General features: G+C 38.9%; 1 protein-coding gene across 2 annotated transcripts in view; it reads right to left on the minus strand.

The window, feature by feature from the left end:
• LOC120315991 (myoD family inhibitor domain-containing protein-like) overlaps positions 1-3,996 on the minus strand; it is a 64,802-nt gene extending 60,806 nt beyond the window's left edge. Inside the window, exons 1-2 of one of the 2 annotated variants that reach the window (XR_005558835.1) lie at positions 3,907-3,996; positions 3,499-3,660 (exon numbers count right to left, since the gene is read on the minus strand). Coding sequence is in view for 1 of the 2 variants with exons in the window: in XM_039361068.1 (XP_039217002.1) it covers positions 3,499-3,660; positions 3,919-3,958 (202 nt within the window). In the remaining variant the exon portion in view is untranslated. The remainder of the gene's footprint in view (positions 1-3,498; positions 3,661-3,906) is intronic. The other variant, XM_039361068.1, reaches the window with a different exon arrangement.
• Positions 3,997-21,533: the final 17,537 nt, after the last annotated feature.

Below are 21,533 nucleotides of genomic sequence, written 5' to 3' on the forward strand. Positions count from 1 at the left end.
ATGTCATTCTTTTTTTATTTTATGTTGACCCATATGCATTTTAGGAGGTTTTCATCTTTGGTCTTGTGCATTTCTGTAGCAATACAGTGGTCTTTTTTATATAGTACAATTCCATATTTGAGATTCTGCCACACAGAGGAGGAGGTCAACTTATTTTTCAAAGCACCAGAGGCAGGAAAAGAAACAATGGGTGGAAAGTAGTCAAGAAGAGAAGCAATCTGGAATTAAGGAGAAATTTCCTAACAGTGAGGACAATTAACCAGTGGAATAACTTTCCCTCAGAAGTTGTGGGTGAGATTTTTAAGAAGAGACTGGACAATCACCTGTCTGAAATGGTATAGGATCTCCTGCTTGAGCAAGGAGTTGGACTAGAAGACCTCCAAGGTCCCTTCCAGCTCTATTCTATTCTTATTGAAAACATAGTTCCATAGAGAAAGTCTACAGTAAACCTTATGGATCTTTTTAGGTTTCAATAGGTGGTTGAGGAAACTACCTCCAAATCTATGACATTAGAAAAATTTTACTAAATCCCCTTTCTTTCTTCTGTGGTAATATTTTAGAGAAAGGAATTCATCTTCAACAGCTAAGATCTTGCACAAAGTCAATTATTTGGATCCCTTTCAGTCAAGATTCAGGCTCACGTGAGGGACAAAAATGGGATTGTTATGAATGACCTCCATTGGAACGTCAGTGATGGTCTACCTAGCAGAAGTATAATTAGGGGATACTACTTTACAGGAAATGTGGGTAACACCAGAACACCTCAATGTATGTGTCAAGAGTGATGTGCTTTTCACTTAGTTTCTTCTCTGCTCTCAACTTGACAACAATAGGGAGGGGGGGTTGAATTGTCTGGGGTGGGAGTGGAATGCTAAGAATCCATCCGCTCTGCTCCACCTCTTCAAGGACATGCTGTGCAGGTGTTTGAACGATCCAGACAGTTCCCATAACAAATGGAGCATAGGTGACTGGACAATGCAATGGACTAAGGGGAGTGTCCAAAGGGGGAATTCATGTTTAATTATACGGACTTTTGTATGGAAAATTCAGAGGTGGTTTTGCTTCTTTTGTGCCAATGTAATGGATTCAGTAAAAGTATTACTTTTGGAAAGAACAATGTCCCTGTCAGAAACCCCTTCAGTGTTTCTTTTCGGGGCTCTGCCATTCTGGTGGGACGGAGGAGGGTTTTCTCTGTTGGGAGGGGGGCTTGTGGATGTATTTCCTCTACTTTGTTCTTCCTCAACTTTGATGTATCTCTTTGAGTGTGAAATGGGGAATGGATTGTGCCAGGAGCTATCTGCCTTATCTCCACTCCGTTGTGAGATCTGGTGAAGCACCTGGGAACCATCCCTTATCAGCTCTGGTTCCCATAACAACTTCGCACCTGTGGATTGGCTGGAGGCTCTGGGGAGGGGTTTTGTGAAATAAAAGTTTAATGTAGCAATTTGCATTGGTAAAACTTTAGATCTTGCTTTCCTCTTTTGCTATCACTATCTCTCAATAAATGTTCCCTTTGAAACAATGCCTGTTTCAAGAGTTCTGCTTTCTTGGGAGGAGTAGTTGAGGCAGGAGCTTACATTAAGCAAGATCTGCAAAAAGGTCAACCCACAGAGGCAACCACCCTATCGTGGGGACCATGCACATCATGTCCCTCCATGGCAGTGAACAAGATGAGACTGAGTGCTGGAGAGAGTCCACTGCAAAGACCCACCCAGAAGAAAGCTCCTTCGGGTGAATGGAGGAAATGGCAAATGCAGAAAGCCCCGTGAAGCCAAGATGGTTGAGATAGGGAAGAGAGAAGAGTGGGAAGAAAAAGCCCAGTGAGTAACATTTACCCGAGGAAGCTGGAAGAAAAGCTGGAAGCAGGAGATGGAGCTGCTCTCCGATGACAGGGACGAATCCGAAGGAGAGCAGGAATTGACCGACCAGATCCTGAAACAAGCCGTGCAATACATGGTGGAAGCCTTTTGAGGACATAAAGACAAAATCCAGGCAATGCCAGAACAAAAGAAAGGATCAACTTGAAGAAACCAAGTTTGGGTATAGTGAGTCAGGAGCAACAGAAGCCGCAGTGGGGACAACTGGATCTACGGAAATGATGGCAGCCACCCCAGTGGCACAACAGCCTGCAGCCCCCAGAGGGGGGAATGTTCCACCAGCCCCTAGAGGGAGAGCCCCACTGGAGGAATCAAAGCTGTTTCCCCCTAAGGGTGAAATTTGATGGAGACCCCCAGCAAACTGGGCTTCTTGCTGGCTCATGTCTTCACCTACATGCAATTGTATGGGAGAACACTCCCTGGTGAGGAGGCCAGAGTCAAGGTCATCACCTAGCCCTGGAAGGAACCGCAGTTCAATGGATGGTTACCCTGCACAACTACCATGGACCAGAGCTCTGAAACTTTAACCACTTCATGACCGCCCTGAGACACAGGTTTGAAGACCACCTTGCTGATTGGAAGGCCCGGGATCGAATAAAGACCGTGAGGTAGGGGGTTCAACTGAGGCTGTGTACATGGAGGAATTCCGAGACCTGGCATGCTGCCTTAACTGGCCTGAAGACATTTTAATCAGCTGTTTCCAGGATGGACTGAATGACGACCTGTAAAATGCATGCATGGCTAGGGGTGCCCCAATTCAATTACAGGATTGGTGTCTCCTGGCCGAAGAGGTGAAGATTGACCAGCCCACAACCTGTACAACTCTGGAAAACTGTGGAAACAGTCCACTCCAGAGAAGAAGAGAGAAGCAGCAAAGACCGCTGCTGTGCTCCCCTGCTGACAGCCTGCTTCAAATGAAGCAAGGAGGGTCATCATACTGTGGAATGCCGCTGCAAAACTCTGATCAAAAGAGGCAGCCGCAATCTGGAGGAAAGCCGACTAAGCCAGCCAGCTGTATTCTGATTGACTTGCTGATTGATTTCATTAACAGAAGAGCCTATCATAACTTATGGGTTATCACCAGGATAATGTTATCATAGGAACATCTTCTAACCCTTCTTGTTTCAACTATTTGTTTTTCAGACAAACTTAACATCTAACGCAATGAAAGAAAACCAATCACTCACATTTATTTCAAGGCGCCAATACTGCCTTCCAGGTCAGCTACCTAAGCAAATACTTGCAGGAGGAAGGCCAGGAAGGAAAACAAGCCTATCACAACTTCCCACCCAGCCCTTTCAGTAGAGTTATTAGGTGAGTGAAGTTTCACGTACTCCTGCATTCCTCAGCCCGCCTAGGAATGAGGGAGGCGCCGCAACAAAAGGGCAGGAAAACGGGACCGACAGAGGAGCTCGAGTTTTTGGGACGTGTTTTGAAGTGCAAGTGAAAAGGCACGGGAAGAAGTGAAACGTGGAACACCACGTCCTACTGCGGGACCGGCATAGGCCAGCGGGACCAGCATAGGCAAGCCTCGGAGGGGCAGAAAACCCCAAATCCAAACTTGGGGGTTGCGGTTACGCTTTGATCGTCGTACTTCTAAGAAAACTTCCCAACAACTCACCGCAAGAGAGCGAGGTTAGGCAGCTGCTTTCCGCCGAAGTGGCACGCTCTGGCCCATTAGGCCCCGAAGGAAGAGATTCTCTCGCTTGGGACATCTGCCAGTCCTCTCCGCCGAGTCCTGCAAAAGCTGCCCCCCTCCTTTCCGCAAAGCTAGCGCGCAACCCTGAAAGCATAAAGAAATGGAGTGTCTCAAATGGGTGCCTCACCCGCCACCCACGTTTTACTCGTAGGAGGCAAAAGATGAGGAAGGAGGATTGTTGCCAAAAAGATCCCTCCGCCCCCGGCAATTTAAGGGCAGGCGCGTGTCGATCACTGACTTCGTTTGAACCCAAATGCGCAGAGCCAGATCTCTAAGGAGCTAAAATAGACGCTGAAAATAACCGTCGCCTCCCCCCAAAAGCACCTTTACCGTGATATTAACTTTGGGAGGTCAGGTCCTTTTTCTCTCTCTCTCCGCCCATTCCATGCTTGGAAAGGAAAAACTTTGCGGAAGCGGTTCTTCGCTCTCTGCCACTCTGCCCGCGTCCCGCTTCGTTGTTGCGCCTTTTCGACTGCACCGACCTGCCTCCTCCTCCTGGCAGCTTCTTGGGTGAACCGAGTGGGCCCAGACGCAACCTCGCAGAGTGGAAAGTGCCCGCTAGTTTTTGCTCAAGTTTGGTATTTCTCTAACTTCATCCCAAAATAATATAAGTAGAATCCGGAAGGCCCTTTTTGCATCTTTCCTGCCTCCTTCAGTTGTTATTTCCATATAACGGTCTGTTTCTTCTGTGGGGCAGCAGTAAAGAGAAATGTTGCCGTGCATTGTATTCACTGTCCTGCCTAGAAAAGACCATAGCTCACTGCTTCTGCCCTTCTTGCTGGCCCTCAGTCCAGGATACAGAGAGGAAGCATCTAAACTATCTTTCCTTCCTAAAGAATGTGATGCTGATCAAGGCTGCTCCCAGATATAACCAGTTACTACTTTATTAGAGAGGCCAAGTAAATCAAGGGCTAATCCATATAATTACCTCATACATTATGGGAAGGGCTCATCTTCCACTTCTACAGCGCATGTGTGCAAAATTACACTTCCCTTACACATAGTTCACAGGGCAACCATCTTGAAAATGGACCTTCTGTGCCCCTCTATTAGATCTCAAGTCATTGTACAGATAATTCTCACTTAACAACCAGTCACATAGCAACCACTCAAAGTTACAACTTCCCCAAAAAGCTATGACCTAGTTCTGGCAAACCTTCATACTTCATAGGCAACATCATTACACTTTCACTTCACCCCATCTCTCATCCTTTTCCCCCTCTCTTTTCTTTCTCGTACACAAATCAAAACAATTATGTACAACTTCAGTTGCAGGCTGTTGAGAGAAGAACCTGGCTGTAAAGCCATGGTATCATACAATCGTCATTCCATTCAGTGGAAATTTATAAAACATTTTGTGATTGAATGCAGAGCTTAAAAATATCTATGAGCTAAACAATAGATATACATGCATATACTGAAATACAGAGTAGGGCAGGGGAAAGAATTAGCAATTTCACTTTTTCTTTCCTGTGTGAAGCATGGATGATCCTTTGTTTTTTTTTATTGAAGAGTTTTATAAAAGTTACAATATAAACCCCAAAACCAAACCACCTTACACCCCCCCTCCCTCCCCCACTTCCCAGAGCTGAATACAGGGTTACAATTATAATAATCATAATCTAACTAACATTAGCCAACTATATAAATAACCAAATCCATAATGCGCTTTAACTCCCCTTTAGCATAAATATAAACAAATTAAAAGTAAACATAATAATAATAAAAACATAAACATAATATCCTAGTTATTAAACTAATTATTAAACAATAAAAATTGTTAAACAATACTAATACTAATAATAATAATATCGTATAATTAAAACTAATAAAAAAATTCCACTATAATAAACTATTAATAATACTCTAAGATTTACTCATAAACTAAGTGGAACTTTTTAGTCCCATATTTATTCTGAATATAATCTATCCATCTTCTCCAAACCGAAATGTATCTTTCTTGTGAATGATCCTTCAAATAAGCAGAAATCTCAGCCATTTCTGCTAAATTTGATACTTTAAGCATCCATTCTTCTATAGTAGGCAAACAATCCTTCTTCCAATATTGCCCTACCAATAACCTTGCTGCTGTTATCAAATTCAACATCAAATTAGTTTCGTTAGTATCACAATCTGTAATAACACCCAGTAAAAATAATTGTGGAGTAAACTTTATCTTTCTCTTAAAAATCTTTTGAATGTTCCACCAAATCTTAATCCAAAAAGCTTTTATATTTTTACAAGTCCACCAGATATGAAAATAAGTAGCACCCAAACTACCACATCTCCAACATTTGGGCTGTAAATTAGGATACATACCAGATAACTTTTTAGGATCCAGATGCCACCTATAAAACATTTTGTAAAAATTTTCTCTTAAATTTTGGGCCTGAGCAAATTTTACATTTCTAACCCAAATTACCTCCCATATATCCAGTGAAATCGGTTCTTGAATATTTTGTGCCCACTTTACCATACAATCTTTAACTAATTCCATTTCCAAATCCAATTCTATTAAAGCATTATAAATTCTCTTTATATGCGCTCGATTTTGATCTTTGATCTGTTTCACCAAATTCTCCTCCATTAATGTAATACCAACCTTTTGATCTAACTTCCACCTAACCAACAATTGAGTATAGTGAAACCAAGACTGTACAATATTTTCTTGCTTTAACTCAGTTAATGATTTTAAATGCCAATCATTCCCTACCAATCTAAGTAATTCCTTATAAGAAATCCTATCCAAATTCACACCCATAGATACCCCCTCTATCGCGTGTCCAGGAATCCCCCAGGTTAGTATTTTATAATTTAACTTATAATAATACTTTTTCCAGACACGCAATAAAGCACTTCTTAAAATATGAGATTTAAAAACCTTGTCAACTTTTTTATTATAAATTAGGTATGCATGCCACCCATATAATAGATCCCATCCCTCAAGATGAAGTATACTTTTATTTGTTAAATTAAGCCAATCACTAACCAATGTTAAAACCACCACATCATAGTATAATTTCAAATTAGATGCCTTAAGTCCTCCTCTTTCCTGTGCGTCTTGTAAGATCTTAAATTTAATTCTTGTTTTTTTCCCCCGCCCAAATAAATTTATTAATACCCTTCTGCCATTCATCCAAATTGGTATCTTTTTTCAAAATAGGTATCATTTGAAACAAGAAGAGAAACTTTGGTAGAACATTCATTTTAACAGCTGAAATTTTCCCCAACAAGGATAATTGTATTTTTTTTCCAATTGTTTAAGTCTTTTTGCACTTTAAACCATAATATCTCATAGTTATTTTTATACAATTTTACATTAGAAGCTGTAATATATACTCCCAAATATTTAACCTTTTTCACTATTTCGAAACCTGTCAATTGAATTAACATTTCCTTTTCCTTCATAGTCATATTTTTAGATAATATTTTAGTCTTATTATTATTTACCTTAAAACCAGAAACTTTCCCATATTGAGTTATAACTTCAATCAAGTCTAAAACCAATTGAATCGGTTGAGATAATGTCACAACCAGGTCATCCGCAAAAGCTCTCAATCTATAATCATTCTGTTTTATTTTTATTCCCTTTATTATAGTTGATTCACGAATTTTAATCAGTAAAATCTCCAATGTTAAAACAAACAACAATGGCGATAGTGGACATCCCTGTCTTGTACCCTTTTCAATTTTAAATGTCTCTGTTAATCCCCCATTTATTATGATTTGTGCCGATTGTTGTTGATATATAGCCCTAAGAGAATATAAAAATTTATCCCCAAAATTCATTTTATCAACAACTTTCAATAAAAATTGCCAATTCAACTGATCAAAAGCTTTTTCAGCATCCAAAAATATCAATGCCACAGGGACTTGGTTGTTCTTATCCAAATACTCAATTAAATTAACAATTTGTCTTACATTATATTTCATATATCTTCCAGTTATAAATCCAGACTGATCACTATGAATCATTTGCTTCAATACTTGCATTAATCTATTTGCCAATATTTTTGAGAAAATCTTATAATCTGTATTCAGAAGCGATATAGGTCTATAATTCTTAGGCTGGGTAAGGTCTTGATCCTCCTTTGGAATCAGCAATATAAAAGCCCTTCTCCATGATGGAGGCACTTCTCCTCCAATTTGGATACTATTAAAAAGTTCCTTTAATGGTTCTATCATCTCTACAGATAATATTTTATAATAAATTGCTGATAATCCATCTGTACCAGGAGCCTTACCCCCCTTTAACTGTTTAATTGCCCAAATAATTTCCTACAAAGTAATTAAACAATTCATCTCCTTTCGTTGCTTATTTGAAAGTCTAGGAAAATGTGCTGCCTGTAGGTACCTATCTATATCTAAAGCTTGTGTATTTTCACTAGCATATAATTTTGTATAAAAATCTAAAAAACTCTTTTTAATCAACTTTTGTTGATATACCTCTTTACCTTTATATTCTATTTTCTCTATAATACATGATTTCTGTTTCTTCTGTAATTGATAAGCTAACCACCTACCAGGCTTATTTGCATTACAGAACGTATTATTTTTCGCATAATGCAAATTGGTTGTAATCTGATCAGCCATTAACATATTAAATTGCTCTTTCAACATATTTATAGAAACCTTTAATCTATTATCTGATGGGTTCAAAATAAAAGCCTTTTCCTTCAATTTAATCTCTTCTTCCAGCTCTTTACATTTTTGCATCTGTTTACGCCTATATCCATTATTCATATAAATCAAAAGCCCCCTCATATAAGCTTTACTAGCATCCCAAGCCATCGAAGTACCTTTATGCATATTCAAAGCAAAAAATTCTTTCAAATGTTGTCTATATTTCTGCGAAAGCCTCTCATATCTAAATAAATTTTCATTCAGTCTCCAAGATCTTCTATTCCCATCTTCAGCATATCTCCAACCATACAGGGCTATGATCCGACAATGTTCTAGAAAAATTTTTAGCATTCTTGACCCTGAGGAAAAGATCAGTAGTAATTAAAAAAAATCAGTTCTGGAAAATGAGTGATGCCTATCCGAAAAAAAGGTAAAGTCTCTATCTTCCACATTCCATTCTCAACAAATATCTCTAAATTCCAGATCATCTTTCAAATCAAAAAAGGCTTTAGGTAATTTAGAATAATTAGGAGAATTTTTGAAAGATCCCTTCTTGTCTTTACTTGAATCCAAAACACCATTCCAATCACCCATCATAATAACAGATTTATAATCCAATTGAATTAGTTTATGATATAAAAACTTATAAAATATTTTTTGTTGTTGATTAGGGGCATATAATCCAATAATAACAACTTTCATGCCTTGTAGCACTAGTTCAATAATAACATATCTTCCTTGTACATCAGCTTCAATTAATCTAGCCGATAAATCTCTTCTTACATAAGTAACCACTCCCCCCTTTTTATCTGGGGCAGAAACTATAAAATGTGATCCAAACTGAGAATTGATCAAGTACTTTTGATTTTTTGCAACAATATGAGTCTCCTGTAAGCAAACAATGTCATTTTTATGTTGTTTCAAGTAGTGAAATACTTTCTTTCTTTTCTGTGTTGAATTCAGGCCATTAACATTCCATGTCAAAAGCTTTGCCATCCTTAGTGGCCTGTAACCTTTGGAACATAGCTTGAAGATCAGCTGTTGATCTCTTCCGTCGTGCCCCTCCCACAGGCTCGATAATAATCGGCCCTTGTATCATGGTCCAGAATTAGTTTTCTGCTTTTGCTCCTTTTCTTTATGTCTATACACAGCACGGGTCATCTTCTGTTCCTTTGAATCATCTTTACCTCCAAACTCTGATCAGTAGGCACAACCTGCGGCAAATCTTCTACAATCAACGACATTGCGCCTTCAACTAGTTGTTTATCTTCTAGCCTTTCTTCTATTCTCTTAGGTCATGAAGATGGTGGTGAACCTGCTTTCAGGACATAAGTATAAAAATCTTTTGCCTTTAAAATTGTATTAAGTCTATATCTTGTTCCTGCGTAATTCACCACTATTCCAATAGGTATCTCCCATCTAAACTGGACCTGTTGATTTTTAAGCTCCTCAGACAGAAAGGCAAAGTCTTTTCTTTTTCTAAGAATTTTTGGAGGTATCTCTTTTAAGATTATAATATTTTGATCTGCAATTTGGAATCTATGTTTGTAAAAACCCTGAATAATTACATTTCAAAGTGATCTTCTAGAAAAATAAATAACCACATCTCTGGGTAAATTTTTCTGCCTTGCAATCCATGAATTAACCCTAAATATTTTATCCATCTCTCTTGATAATTCCTCAGGTACACATCCCAAAATAGGAGCTATAGCTTTTGCCACCTCCTCCTTCAAATCTTCATGTGGATCCTCTTTTAATCCTCTTATTCTCAATGCAAATTCCATATCTCTATATTGTGAGATGGTAACTTCATCCTCTGTTATATCAATCTTATTTTCAACTTTGACAACTCTGCTTTCTAGTTTTTCAGTATTTTCCACAACTTCATCCACCCGGTCATCCAAACGTTCAATGTGTGTAGCTAACCCTTGAAGTGCAAGCAATATATCTTCCCTCATTTCTCTATTTTTATTCTCAAGAAGGTCAGCCATCTCCTCCTTCATTTTACTGTCAAGGAGATCAGCCATCTCCTCCTTTATTTCTTGTGTTGCTTGCTTTAAAGCATCTTGAATATCTTTAAGTGTAAATGTGGGTGGTGGTGGGGATTTAGGTTTAGATTGCACTACAGACTGTGCTACCGGAGAAGAAATTGTACTTTTAGAAACAGCAGAAAATCCTACACGCTTTGAAGCCATTTTCCTGCCTATATGAATCCACTTCTTATAAGTTTCACTTCCCCCTTAAACTTTGCTACCAATTATATCTCTTTCTTGACACTGTCTTTTCAAAAAAAAAAAAGCATTCCAGTGCCATTTTTCCCTTTTAAGTCAAATGAAAATATGGAGAAGATTATTTCTCCCCGAGTTAAAGATTCCAGCACTTGCAATTTTAACTTCTCCTGGTCAGCTCTGTCTGCTTTTAATTTACTCACAAATCCCTTTAAAATGCAGATGTGAATGCGGCGTCTTGTTTTGCTCCTGAAACTCAGGGCAAAGACGTCCTGGAGTGCGGAGAAAGCCTCGGGCTCCGAGGGAACTCTCACTCTCTGACCTCCAAATAATTAAGGAGGTCTAGGGGAGCTCTACCTCTACAGTACCTATGGGAAACTCTCCTCCCCCTCTTCTCCCGAGGGGAGAGGTTTTCAAGCTACGGGACAGCTGATTTTCGCTCTCCACGCGCTTTTACACAATCACAGGGCTGGCAGCCGGAAAAAAGCCGCCATCAGCACAGCATCACCACTGGAAGTCCGAATGATTCTTTGTTAATACTCGAAAAAGTGAAGTACTAATGTATTAGCAATTTGTATGCCAACTTGTTGCTCAGCTGGAGGAAGCACCAATTGAGAGATGGTATTCCTACCAGTTTTAGACTTCCAAAATCAACAGGAGTGAGACAATTGTATAACAAGCTTTAAGATGCTTCAGAGGGAATGGGAAAAGTACTGTGCGGAAGTTATTTTCAAATTGTAGATCTCGTCTTTCCCTTCAAGTGCAATCACATTTAGGATAGATATTGTGTGCCTTGGGGACTATGATGATCTAAGAAAATGGGTTCTTTGGCAGCATCAGTGATTGGTTCCATATAAAACAAAGGGAAAGTTTGTCTAATCAAAAATGCTATTTGTAGCATTTCCATTATAGTCTGGGAACTGAGCCCAATATAGCATCTAAATTCCATTTTGGAATGAAAGATTTGAGAATCCAATAACCATATGGTGATGAGAAAGGTCCTGATATGAGAAATTGAACCAGGAATAAATCTGGTTGTGAGTGCCATGTGGAATTCTGAAGTTTAAATGGGGGAGGAAGTACATCATCCACACAAACTGAACTGCAATATACCTTTGGAAAGAATAGATGCCATAGGGAATTTGGTGAAGCATTCCAGACATTGCTTGCTGCTTTTCCTTAAAATTTGGGTTTACCTGCACTATGGCTTTTGCCCTGACCAACACTTCCTTGCTGACAGAGCAATGCAAAAAATAAAAATAAAAACTGGTCCCTTCAATTGTCTCTAAGGCAGGTACTGAGAATGATACCCTTAGGGTTGTCTTTGTAGCTGGCTATAGTAGAACTCCAGGAAGAAAGAGAAAGAGGGAAAACATTTAAATCTAAAAATCATTTGGATTATTTAAGTCTCCCCATTCTCAAAAATTGAAGTTTTACTTGTACTGGAATGTTAGACATTGTATTAGAATGTTAAAAATTACATTGACTCAAATATTGATTTGGCCTTTTAATATTTACTCTGTTTTCCTTATTATGTACAATCAGTAGGAATTCTTCTATAGGAAAAGCAGGAAGTGTTAGAAAATATATTTGTTTTGAGGATAGGAATACTGCTAACATATTACCCACTAAGCTACTTTCTGCCATTTACCTTTTAAGGGCTCTATTGATCTTGAGCTACAAATTGTATTCTGCTTTGGTATCCTAAGGGAGTATGAATTTCTTATTTACTGCCTTCTGTAAGTTGAATTCTTGAAAAGAAATTTAACTTAATTAAGTGCCTATTTGAACTCATTCCTTCATCACAGAATTACAGAAAAATATATGACAGAAGAGCTATTTTGTCATTTCCTTATAAATCTTAACAATTTATCAAACCAATAACCATTTTCTGTGTCTGTTTTTATTTGCTGAATATACAGAGTATATGAAAATGGAAAAAGAGAAAAAGACATTTAGTATTTTTACAGCTAAGCTAATCAAATCTCCTACTTTACATCTTTGTGAAAATGGTGCACTAGCTTCTCAAACAAAGTAACTGAGGACATTACTTAGATTTAGTAAACAGATTTGTAATGGACCTTGGCAAACGAAGGGAAGAGATGCTGCCTAGAAATGGTCTGATAGAAGAGGGAGGAACCTGAAACTGAATAGAAAGGGAAGAAGGAAGGAAGGAAGGATCCACCCTAACTTTTCAAGTGGTTAAAAAGAAATGGTGATAAATGTGTACTTTCAGACTTGCAAGATTGTTCTAATGTAACTCTACAATAAAGTAGAATTAGCTCATCTTGAAATGTTTCCAGGTCTGATTTACCTGGGAGGTTGATATCAATCTTGAAAATCTAAAAGTGCAAAGGGATGAGATGAGAGCAGTGGAATCCTGCCACTGTCAGTGTCTTTCAGTACCAATATTCCCTTCTGGACCATTTGGCTGTATTAGTATTGGTTCAGAAAGTTCTACCCTATGGCCATGGGCCTACAGCATAAATAAGCAATTTTGGTTTATGATATGTTCTTGAATATTTCATTCAATATTTAATCATACTCTAGGATGCCTCAGGTTTCAAAATATGAGGCCACATGTTGACTTTACTAGCCAATAAAATCCTACATTATTCCGTCATTTTTTTTCAGCATCTATGTAAAACCATAGTCCACAAAAAAAGTTGCACTAACTTTTCATTCTAATATTCATGGCTGATAAAATATAAACCCAATGATACTTTTGGAAAAAAAGCTAAATCAAAGAGACACTTCAAATGGTAGTCTCAGTTAAGCTGATGAAGTGTCAGCCTGGCCATCTTTGCTTTCCTTCAAGCTTGCTGCCAGCTGCCATGGAAATGGTGTGTGTGTGTGGGGGGGGGGAAGCAATGGATATTTGGGAGGGGAAGCATGCAGGAGGTGAAACTGGAATTTCTGAGAAGCAGTGGGAATGCCTGGGCACAGAGAGGCCAGCTTGGGTTGTTTAATATCTTCAAGACCAACCACTGAGGATGCAGCCATTGAATAGATGGTCTCCCTCCATAATGATAATGCCCCCCAGCTGCAGAACTACAACCACTTCATGGCAGCCCTTCTCCAATGGTTTGAGGACCCACTGACAGAGTGCAAGGCTCAAACTCAAATGAAGACCACTACTCAAGGTCGGCGGCCAGTAGCCGCGTACACCCAGAAATTCCAAGAGTTGGCATGCCAGATAGCCACATTGCCTGAAGACATCCTGATCAACTGTTTCAAAAATGGCCTCAATGATGACATCTAACACCTGCATCTCATGTGGGGCCCCATGCACTCTGCAACACTGGTATGTGCTGGTGGATGAGGTAGAGATTGACCTAGCCCGAAATCAACACCATCGTAGCCACGGATAGTACAAATCTTATCCCCCAGGTGTAAGGAAACCCCAAAGTCAGTGAAGGGTGAATCTGGGTCCAGACCATAATCTATGGCATGCTTCTGCAGGGGACCTCAGCTGTGTTCATGCAACTGGTCAATGAGGTGTTGCATGACTACTTGTACAAGGGGGTGTTGGTGTATTTGGAAAATATTTTAATATACTGAGACTATGGAAGAGCATATGAAATTGGTGTGGGCAGTCCTAAAAAGACTCTGAGCAGACAAATTATATGCAAAGCTTTCTAAATGTGAATTTCACCAAGATAAGATTGATTACCTGGCTTACTGTATATCTAATGAAGGAGTAGAAATGGACCATAAAAGATGTAGGCAGTGTTAGAGTTAGCCCTCCCTGCACTAAGGAAGCAATTACAACATTTCCTGGGCTTTGCTAATTTCTACTGGCAATTCATCCCTTCATTCTCAAAAATCATGTTGCCAATCATCAACCTTTTAAAAGTGGTAAGTTTGACTTCAGCTGTCTGCAATCTAGTGACGAGCCATATTTCTATGGCCGGTCTTTCATCTACCGGTTTGGAGGGCTGCCCTGGATCAAGCGGAAGGGCTACCACCCTCCCGCAATCAGGTGGGGTCCCCTCCTTGCTTGTTGCCCCTACAGGGTGACTCTCGACCCTTTCCAGGGTCCCCCAGTGGAGCGAAACCGAATGTGGAAGATGTTCTAATGGCCACAATGGCAAACCGGAAGTCCTGGGCTCAATACTTTAATCGGTTCAATTTCACCCGCACTATATTTCAGAAGGAAAAAAATTATGGTGAATGCTTTGTCCAGATTGCCTCAATATAATAGTATTAAAGCTGAAGTGGTTCAACCAGTCACCCCCTTGAAACAGCTAGCCACCCCAGCAACCACTAGTTCTCAGGAGAAAAAGGAGCCTGAGATTTCAAATGATCTGTGTGAGAAGCTTAAAGAAGCACTAAAACTTGATGAGAGGCTCGCTGCTCATAAAAATGACTGCATTATGTGCAATGGACTTTCGAGTTGTGGCTAAATTGTATGTGTCCTCAAGCTTGAGGAGCACTGTTTTAAAGGAGGTTCATGACTCTAAGTTGGCAGGACATTTTGGATTTCTAGAGACCCTACACTTTATCAAGCAGCAGTTTTGGTGACCTTCTTTGAAAAAAAGACATTGAAAGCTATGTGGCCAGCTGTCCAATCTGTGAAGTGGCTAAGAAACCACCAGGGAAGCCAACTGGACTTTTGCAGACTGTGGCCAGCCCTCAGGCATCATGGAAAGAAATATCAATGGACAATAAAGTGGGGGAAAACACTATTATTTGTTACTGATGTCTTTTTGAAACAGGTGCATTTTGTCCCTTGCCCCATAATCCCCTCCACAAAAATGTTACCTAAGATTTTTGTGCAACACATGTATAGGTTGCATGGCGTTCCTGAATGCATCATTTCAGACAGGGGGGTTCAGTTCACATCACAGTTTTGGTGGGAATTTTTGAAGCTGTTAGGAACTGCCCAGGGCTTAAGTTCCTCCATCATCCTCAAACTAACAGGGCTTACGAGAAGGCCAGTTTGCTTTGCATCATGGCTCCGCTGGAAGGCTTAAATCCTAAGGGTACTGGGAAGGTATAACTTAGATCCCTGGAATGCCAGGCGGCATTTGAACAACTCAAAAGACTGTTTGCAGAAGAGCCAATCCTCAGACACCCCAACCCTGAGAAACAATTCATTATCCAAGTGGATGCTTCCGATGTTGCTGTAGGTGCAGTACTTCTACAGAGAAATAATAAAGGAGACTTACAACCATGTGCCTACACCTCAACGAAACTCACAGACACAGAAAGGTGGTGGGCTGTGTGAGAGAAGGAGGTATTTGTAATAAGATTGGCACTACTCACCTGGCGGCATTTCCTAGAACAGTGGTTCTCAACCTGTGAATCAGGACCCCATTTGGGGTCAAACGACCATTTCACGGGTGTCGCCAAACAACGCAGTCCGCCATTTTTTCCCCCTTTTCCTTAGCTGTGCTACTCCCTTTTATTCTATTGGCTTTTGAAAGCCAATAGAATAGACTCTCTTGAATAGAGTCTAATTCTATTGGCTTTCAAAAGCCAATAGGAATTGTCCAGGCTGTCTCTGCCCTGCTGAGCCCACCAAAAGTCCCATTCTGCAAACGGTGCTGCACCAGTTGAGTAGTCCTCGACTTACGACCGGTTGAGTAGTCCTCGACTTACAAACAGTTGGGGGTCACGGCATTAAAAAGGTTGTCCTGGAAAGAAACAACACACCTTTTGATGTATGGACTACTCACAAAAACTTGGAGGCACTAAAGTCCCTGAGAAAACTATTCCCTGAGAAAACTATCCCCTATCCAATGGGCACAATACTTCAACCATTTTAACTTTGCCTTAAAATACATTCCAGGGGGAAAGAATATCCTGGCCGACACATTGTCAGAATACCTCAATATAAGAGCCACCGTGAGGAAGTAATTAACACAATTATTCCCCTACCACAAAAAGCTTCTCAAGTAACCACCAGAGGTCAGACTCAGAGGCAATCTGTCAAGCCCGACAGCCATTTAACCCAGAAACTCAAGGATGAGCTAAAGACTCAACCATGGTTCAATGACAACAAACAGCTATTGACTTGTTGAGACAAGCTGGCATGGAAGGAATCTTATACCTTCCCAGTACCCTTAGGATTTAAGCCCTCCAGCAATGCCATGATGCAAAGCAAGCTGGCCACTTTGGGTTCCTGAAAACTTTACATTTGATGAGATGTCAGTTTTGGTAGTCACAAATGAAAAAGGATATTGAGAGTTATGTGAAGAACTGTGCAGTTTGTGCTCCATGAAAAAACAACCTGGGACACCACCTGGTCTCTTACAAGTAGTAGACCCTTCCCAACCTTGGGAAGAGATAGCAGTGGATTTTATTGTAGAACAGAGGAAATATAGTAATTTGGACTGATATAGACCTCTTTTCAAAGCAGGCTCACTTCATCACCTGTTCCGAACTGCCTTCCACCCAAAAACTCGCCAAGCTATGTTTAAAGCATATCTACTGGCTCCATGGAGCCCCCAAAAGGATTATATTGGTTAGGGGAGTTCAATTTATAGGAAAGGTCTGGAGGGAGTTCGTAAAATTAATTGGATCAACCCAGAGGTTCTCCTCAGCTTTTCACCCGAGCACTAATGGATCAGCTGAATATGCAAACACAATGGTGGAGAGATGCTAGGTCAACTGTCAGCAAATTAACTGGGCAGACCTCCTCCCTTTCGCTGAAGTGGCATACAATAATACCATTCATAGCAGCACTGGACTTACCCTGTTTAAAGTAGCAACCAGCAGGGAATTTGTTCCTATGCTTGAATATCCTCAGGAGCCCCGCTCCTTGCAAACTTTGATTCAGTGGGTGACATCCCTGCAGAGGGCTTGGGTGAACATTTGCATGGAAGCATTTCCTTCCCTTGCAATCTGAGTGGGTAGGTGCTAAATATGTCAGGGCATCTAAACTCTTCCAAATCTTTCACAGAAAATACCCTAACAAATCCCAGGTGGATTAGTGGTTTATATTGCTTTCATCATCATCATTCATCATTTAGCCATTGTCTATCCACTACAGGCTGAAGGCCTCCTCTGCTTGTTTCCGAACTATATGGTCCTGAGTTTTCTTTTGTAAATTGGGCCCTAAATACTTGCTGATGTCATCAATCCACCTTGTTATATTGCTTTACCTATGTGTATGGGTTTTTTTGTTTTGTTTTGTTTTAGGGCTAACACTTCTGTTACAGGGGGAGGGGGAGAATGTCAGCCTAGCCATCCTCATTTTCCTTCAAACTTGCTGCCAGCTGCCATGGACACAGTGTGTGTGTGGGGGGGGGGAGAGAAATGAGTATTTGGGAGGTGAAGCATGCAGGAAGTAAAACTGGAATTTTTGAGAAGCAATGAGGAGGCCTGGACTCAGAAAGGCCAGTTTGGGTTGTTTAACATTTTCAAGACCAACCGTCCTGGGAACTGCATACATGAAGGAGGAGCAATGCACTTGGACCAGGGTCATTGTCAAAACATCTTCTTGGCCAATGATTGAACTCTGGTTGCCTGACTACTGGTAAATAGGCTCTGGGGTGAGTTTCAATTTGTCTCTTCACACACATTTTGCTTCAGACCTTGCCTGACTTTTGCTGCAATCAGTTCTTTTCTAGTAAAAGTATCTTTTCGCTGAATCTATGGAGTCAAGGGTTTTCTTTCCTAGGGATTGATCGGAGGCAGCCCTGACATGAAGGCCTTGGTTGGCTATCCCAAATAAATTCTCTAAATAAGCTATCAATCTGAGGAAAATATTCATTTGGTATTTACAGTGGGATATTTTGAAGGACAAAAATCAAACAGAGGATAATATTCATTATATTAACATTTTACCCCAGAGGAATAATTGGATCTTTATCTATTTACATCCAATTCATTCTTTTTTAGAAGTTTCAATATATTTATTATCAAGTGTTTATAAAAACTTTGGGGAATATAACATCCAAAGTATGTTATATGCTCAGTGAAAAATCACAATATTCAACTCTTTATATAACTATGTTGATATGTTAGAACCTAAGGGAATCGGACAATATTTGTCCCTGTTAATTTAACAGCCAGAATACTTTGCAAAATACTATACTACAGTACCTGTATAAAATTAGGCAGAGAAGTAGAGTACTTAGTCCAAACTGCATATAAAACAGCATATAAAATAATTTGTACTCACATCTCACCTAAATAATATCCATAATGTCCAAGGATTACAGTAATAGCTAAATGTTTAAGGATCAAATTAAGTATCAACGACGCAAGGAGTGAGCTCTGCTGAGAGTCACAGTGTAACTCAAGAGTCTGAAACATAACCTTTTAGAAATTACTAATAAGAACTATAACATTGTGTAAAAAAGCAGCTTTAAATTTTTTTCAGTTAAGAGCATTATAGACTATATCCTAATTATAATGCTCACTATCTTAGATTGTACATGCACACATATGAAAAAGAAATAGGTTTAGAGAGATTCTGCCCAACCTTTGTTTATAAGGTTTCCAGCGAAGTAGATTGAATGGCATCAGCATGAAATTGCTAGTGGAAGAGGACTCACACGAGGAAAGTACCAATCACCATCAGCAAATAGTAATATCAGCTGAACAAAAAGTGCTATAATATACAGAGTAAACAAACTGAATAAATGGAAACAATTTTATCACACTAGTGTATTTCAATTACTGTAATTTCAGATGTTATTTGTACATATAATAGGAAAAATACAATTGAGAAGAAAAACAAGATTTTTCCAGATTACAGTATTTCATTCCACTTGGTAAGCAAGTGGCATTTTGGCCTAGTGTAATTTGAAATTTATATTTTATATATGTATTTGTAGAGGGTTGTAAGCAATCCCTGCATTTGCTCAACAGTATTAAAGTATAAATCTATTGATATGTCTCCACCTATCAGGATTTTTTGTCATGTTTTCACAAAAAATGATTTCCATATAAAAGCCTATTTTCTAGTGCTTTCTAAAATAGTAAAATATCTCTGTTGTGCAAATAATGAATGGTATGCTAAAATGATTTCTACCCCATATGCTATCATAATAGAAGAATTCTTTCATTAGTATCAATAAAAATTTTACAAAATTTTAAGCACTCCAGAATTTATTATTTAGCACAAACACAAGCACAAGCATTACAAGCATTACACACACATAAAGAAAGAAATGCAAAACAAATTAGTTGAAATATTGAGCAATGATCTCTGCATGTAGATTTAGAATCATTATATAGATTAAATAATTGACCATTTATTCTCTCCCAAGTATATAAATTCATTTTAAGCCCTAGATTCTACAATGACTGACCATGGGAAAAAAAATTACTTTTACCCATAAATATTCAGGCAAGATGTGGATTATATGATACTTAATCCATTCATCTACAATAAAAGTTCATCCTGAACTATTATAGCATATTATTATTTTCTACATGATAGATTCATTATACATCATGCTTTTAGTTGCATATTATGTACTGTTCTTAATTTATATTCGGAACATATGTTGTAACAGCTCATGAAAAGTTTGAGTGTTTATGCTGTGAATACAAATTAAAAGGAAAATGTGCTTGCATATTATGAGTCCCCTATATTGAACCCATAGTTAAATCTTTTATAGTATAAAAAGAAGTTCCTATACATGCACATAAAAGTAGTTCTGTCATGCTTCTACAACTTAGTGGAATTCAGTTTACACCATCTACAATAAGCAATTCAAAAGAAGACTAAAACAGCCATATATTTGTAAGAAAATTCAAAGAACCACATTTCCTCTCTAAAACATCTTCTAATTCATTTATTTTCATAAAATACAAGACTTGGAATTATAGTTTCTGATGTCAAAAATTATCAGAACCAGAGCTAAATGTGCAGAAATTCTAATGGAAATTTTATTCAAGCAAATAATGGAGAGCAATGGATGGGTTTTAGGATAACAGTTCTTCATGAGTAGATATAATGGGATCAGGGGATGACCTTGGGAGACAGAGACAAGAGATAAAGCCAAAGGAATGGTCGATAAAGCCAAGGGAATGGTCAATAAAGGGCAACTTATTCTAAAATGGGACAAGTGGCTCAGAGGGGACCTTCCCTAGTTTCTTGGGCTTTAAAAAAGATGGGATGGGGGGAAATCTGTTTTTAGACTTGCAAAAACTTTTTAATGTAACCTTACAATAAAATTGAATTAGCTGTTCTGGTTGAGCTTCCTTTCTGGTCTGCCTTGCAAAACTGCACAATTAATGTAGCAGCAGTAATGAAAGAAGTGTTGTATTATACCATGCTAAATATAAATAGGGGTCAAAGTAACACAAAGTGAAATTGTTCAGTGCATTTCAAAGAATCTTTGAGTAAGCCGACTGACAGTATCTCTCCATAACAACAACAAATTAAACCTGCTTCTTTCTATAGGTTTGAATGCATGCTTACAACTTATATGCAGTTATTTATAAATTCAAAATTACATAATGACCAAAATTTTCTAGGCTCTGAAACTAGTGAAGGAGCAAACTGAAACTGTCATTTCTCAAAACCACTATTTGAAAGCATTTAATATTCACTTCATAGAAACTAAATTAGTTGAATTCTTAAATGAACTCTCATTAATGGCAATGTGCCAAAATCCACAGAGTGTAACATTTATAAATTTGTAAATAAATATGTTTTACTGTCTAGAGAATTAATGGTTTATAATATAGTAACTAGACTCAGGATGATACCTAATGAGATATAGATAGGTAGATAGAGATAGATAGATAGATAGATAGATAGATAGATAGATAGATAGATAGATAGATAGATAGATAGATAGATAGATAGATATTCTCAGGCCTGAGTGGTATGTGTCTTCCTCAATCTTAGCTGTTCCTAATAGTCTTCTGGACAGAGAGTTCTGATGTTTTCTTGGGATCTGTTGGAGCCACTCTCCCAGCTTGGAAGTCACAACCTCCAGTGCTCCTACCACTACTGGCACCATTTTGGCCTTTATTTTTAACATCTCCTCTAGTTCCTACTTTAGGCCCTGGTACTTCTCCAGCTTCTTTGGCTCCTTCCTGATGTTGCTGTCACTTGGCACCACTACATCTATCATCATTGTTGCCCTCTGGTCCTTGTCTACTACCATGATGTCTGGTTGATTGGCCAATATCTGC

This window comes from Crotalus tigris, unplaced genomic scaffold (assembly GCF_016545835.1).
Source record: "Crotalus tigris isolate CLP2741 ecotype Arizona unplaced genomic scaffold, ASM1654583v1 scf7180000019191.447624, whole genome shotgun sequence".
NCBI classification, from domain to species: domain Eukaryota; kingdom Metazoa; phylum Chordata; class Lepidosauria; order Squamata; family Viperidae; genus Crotalus; species Crotalus tigris.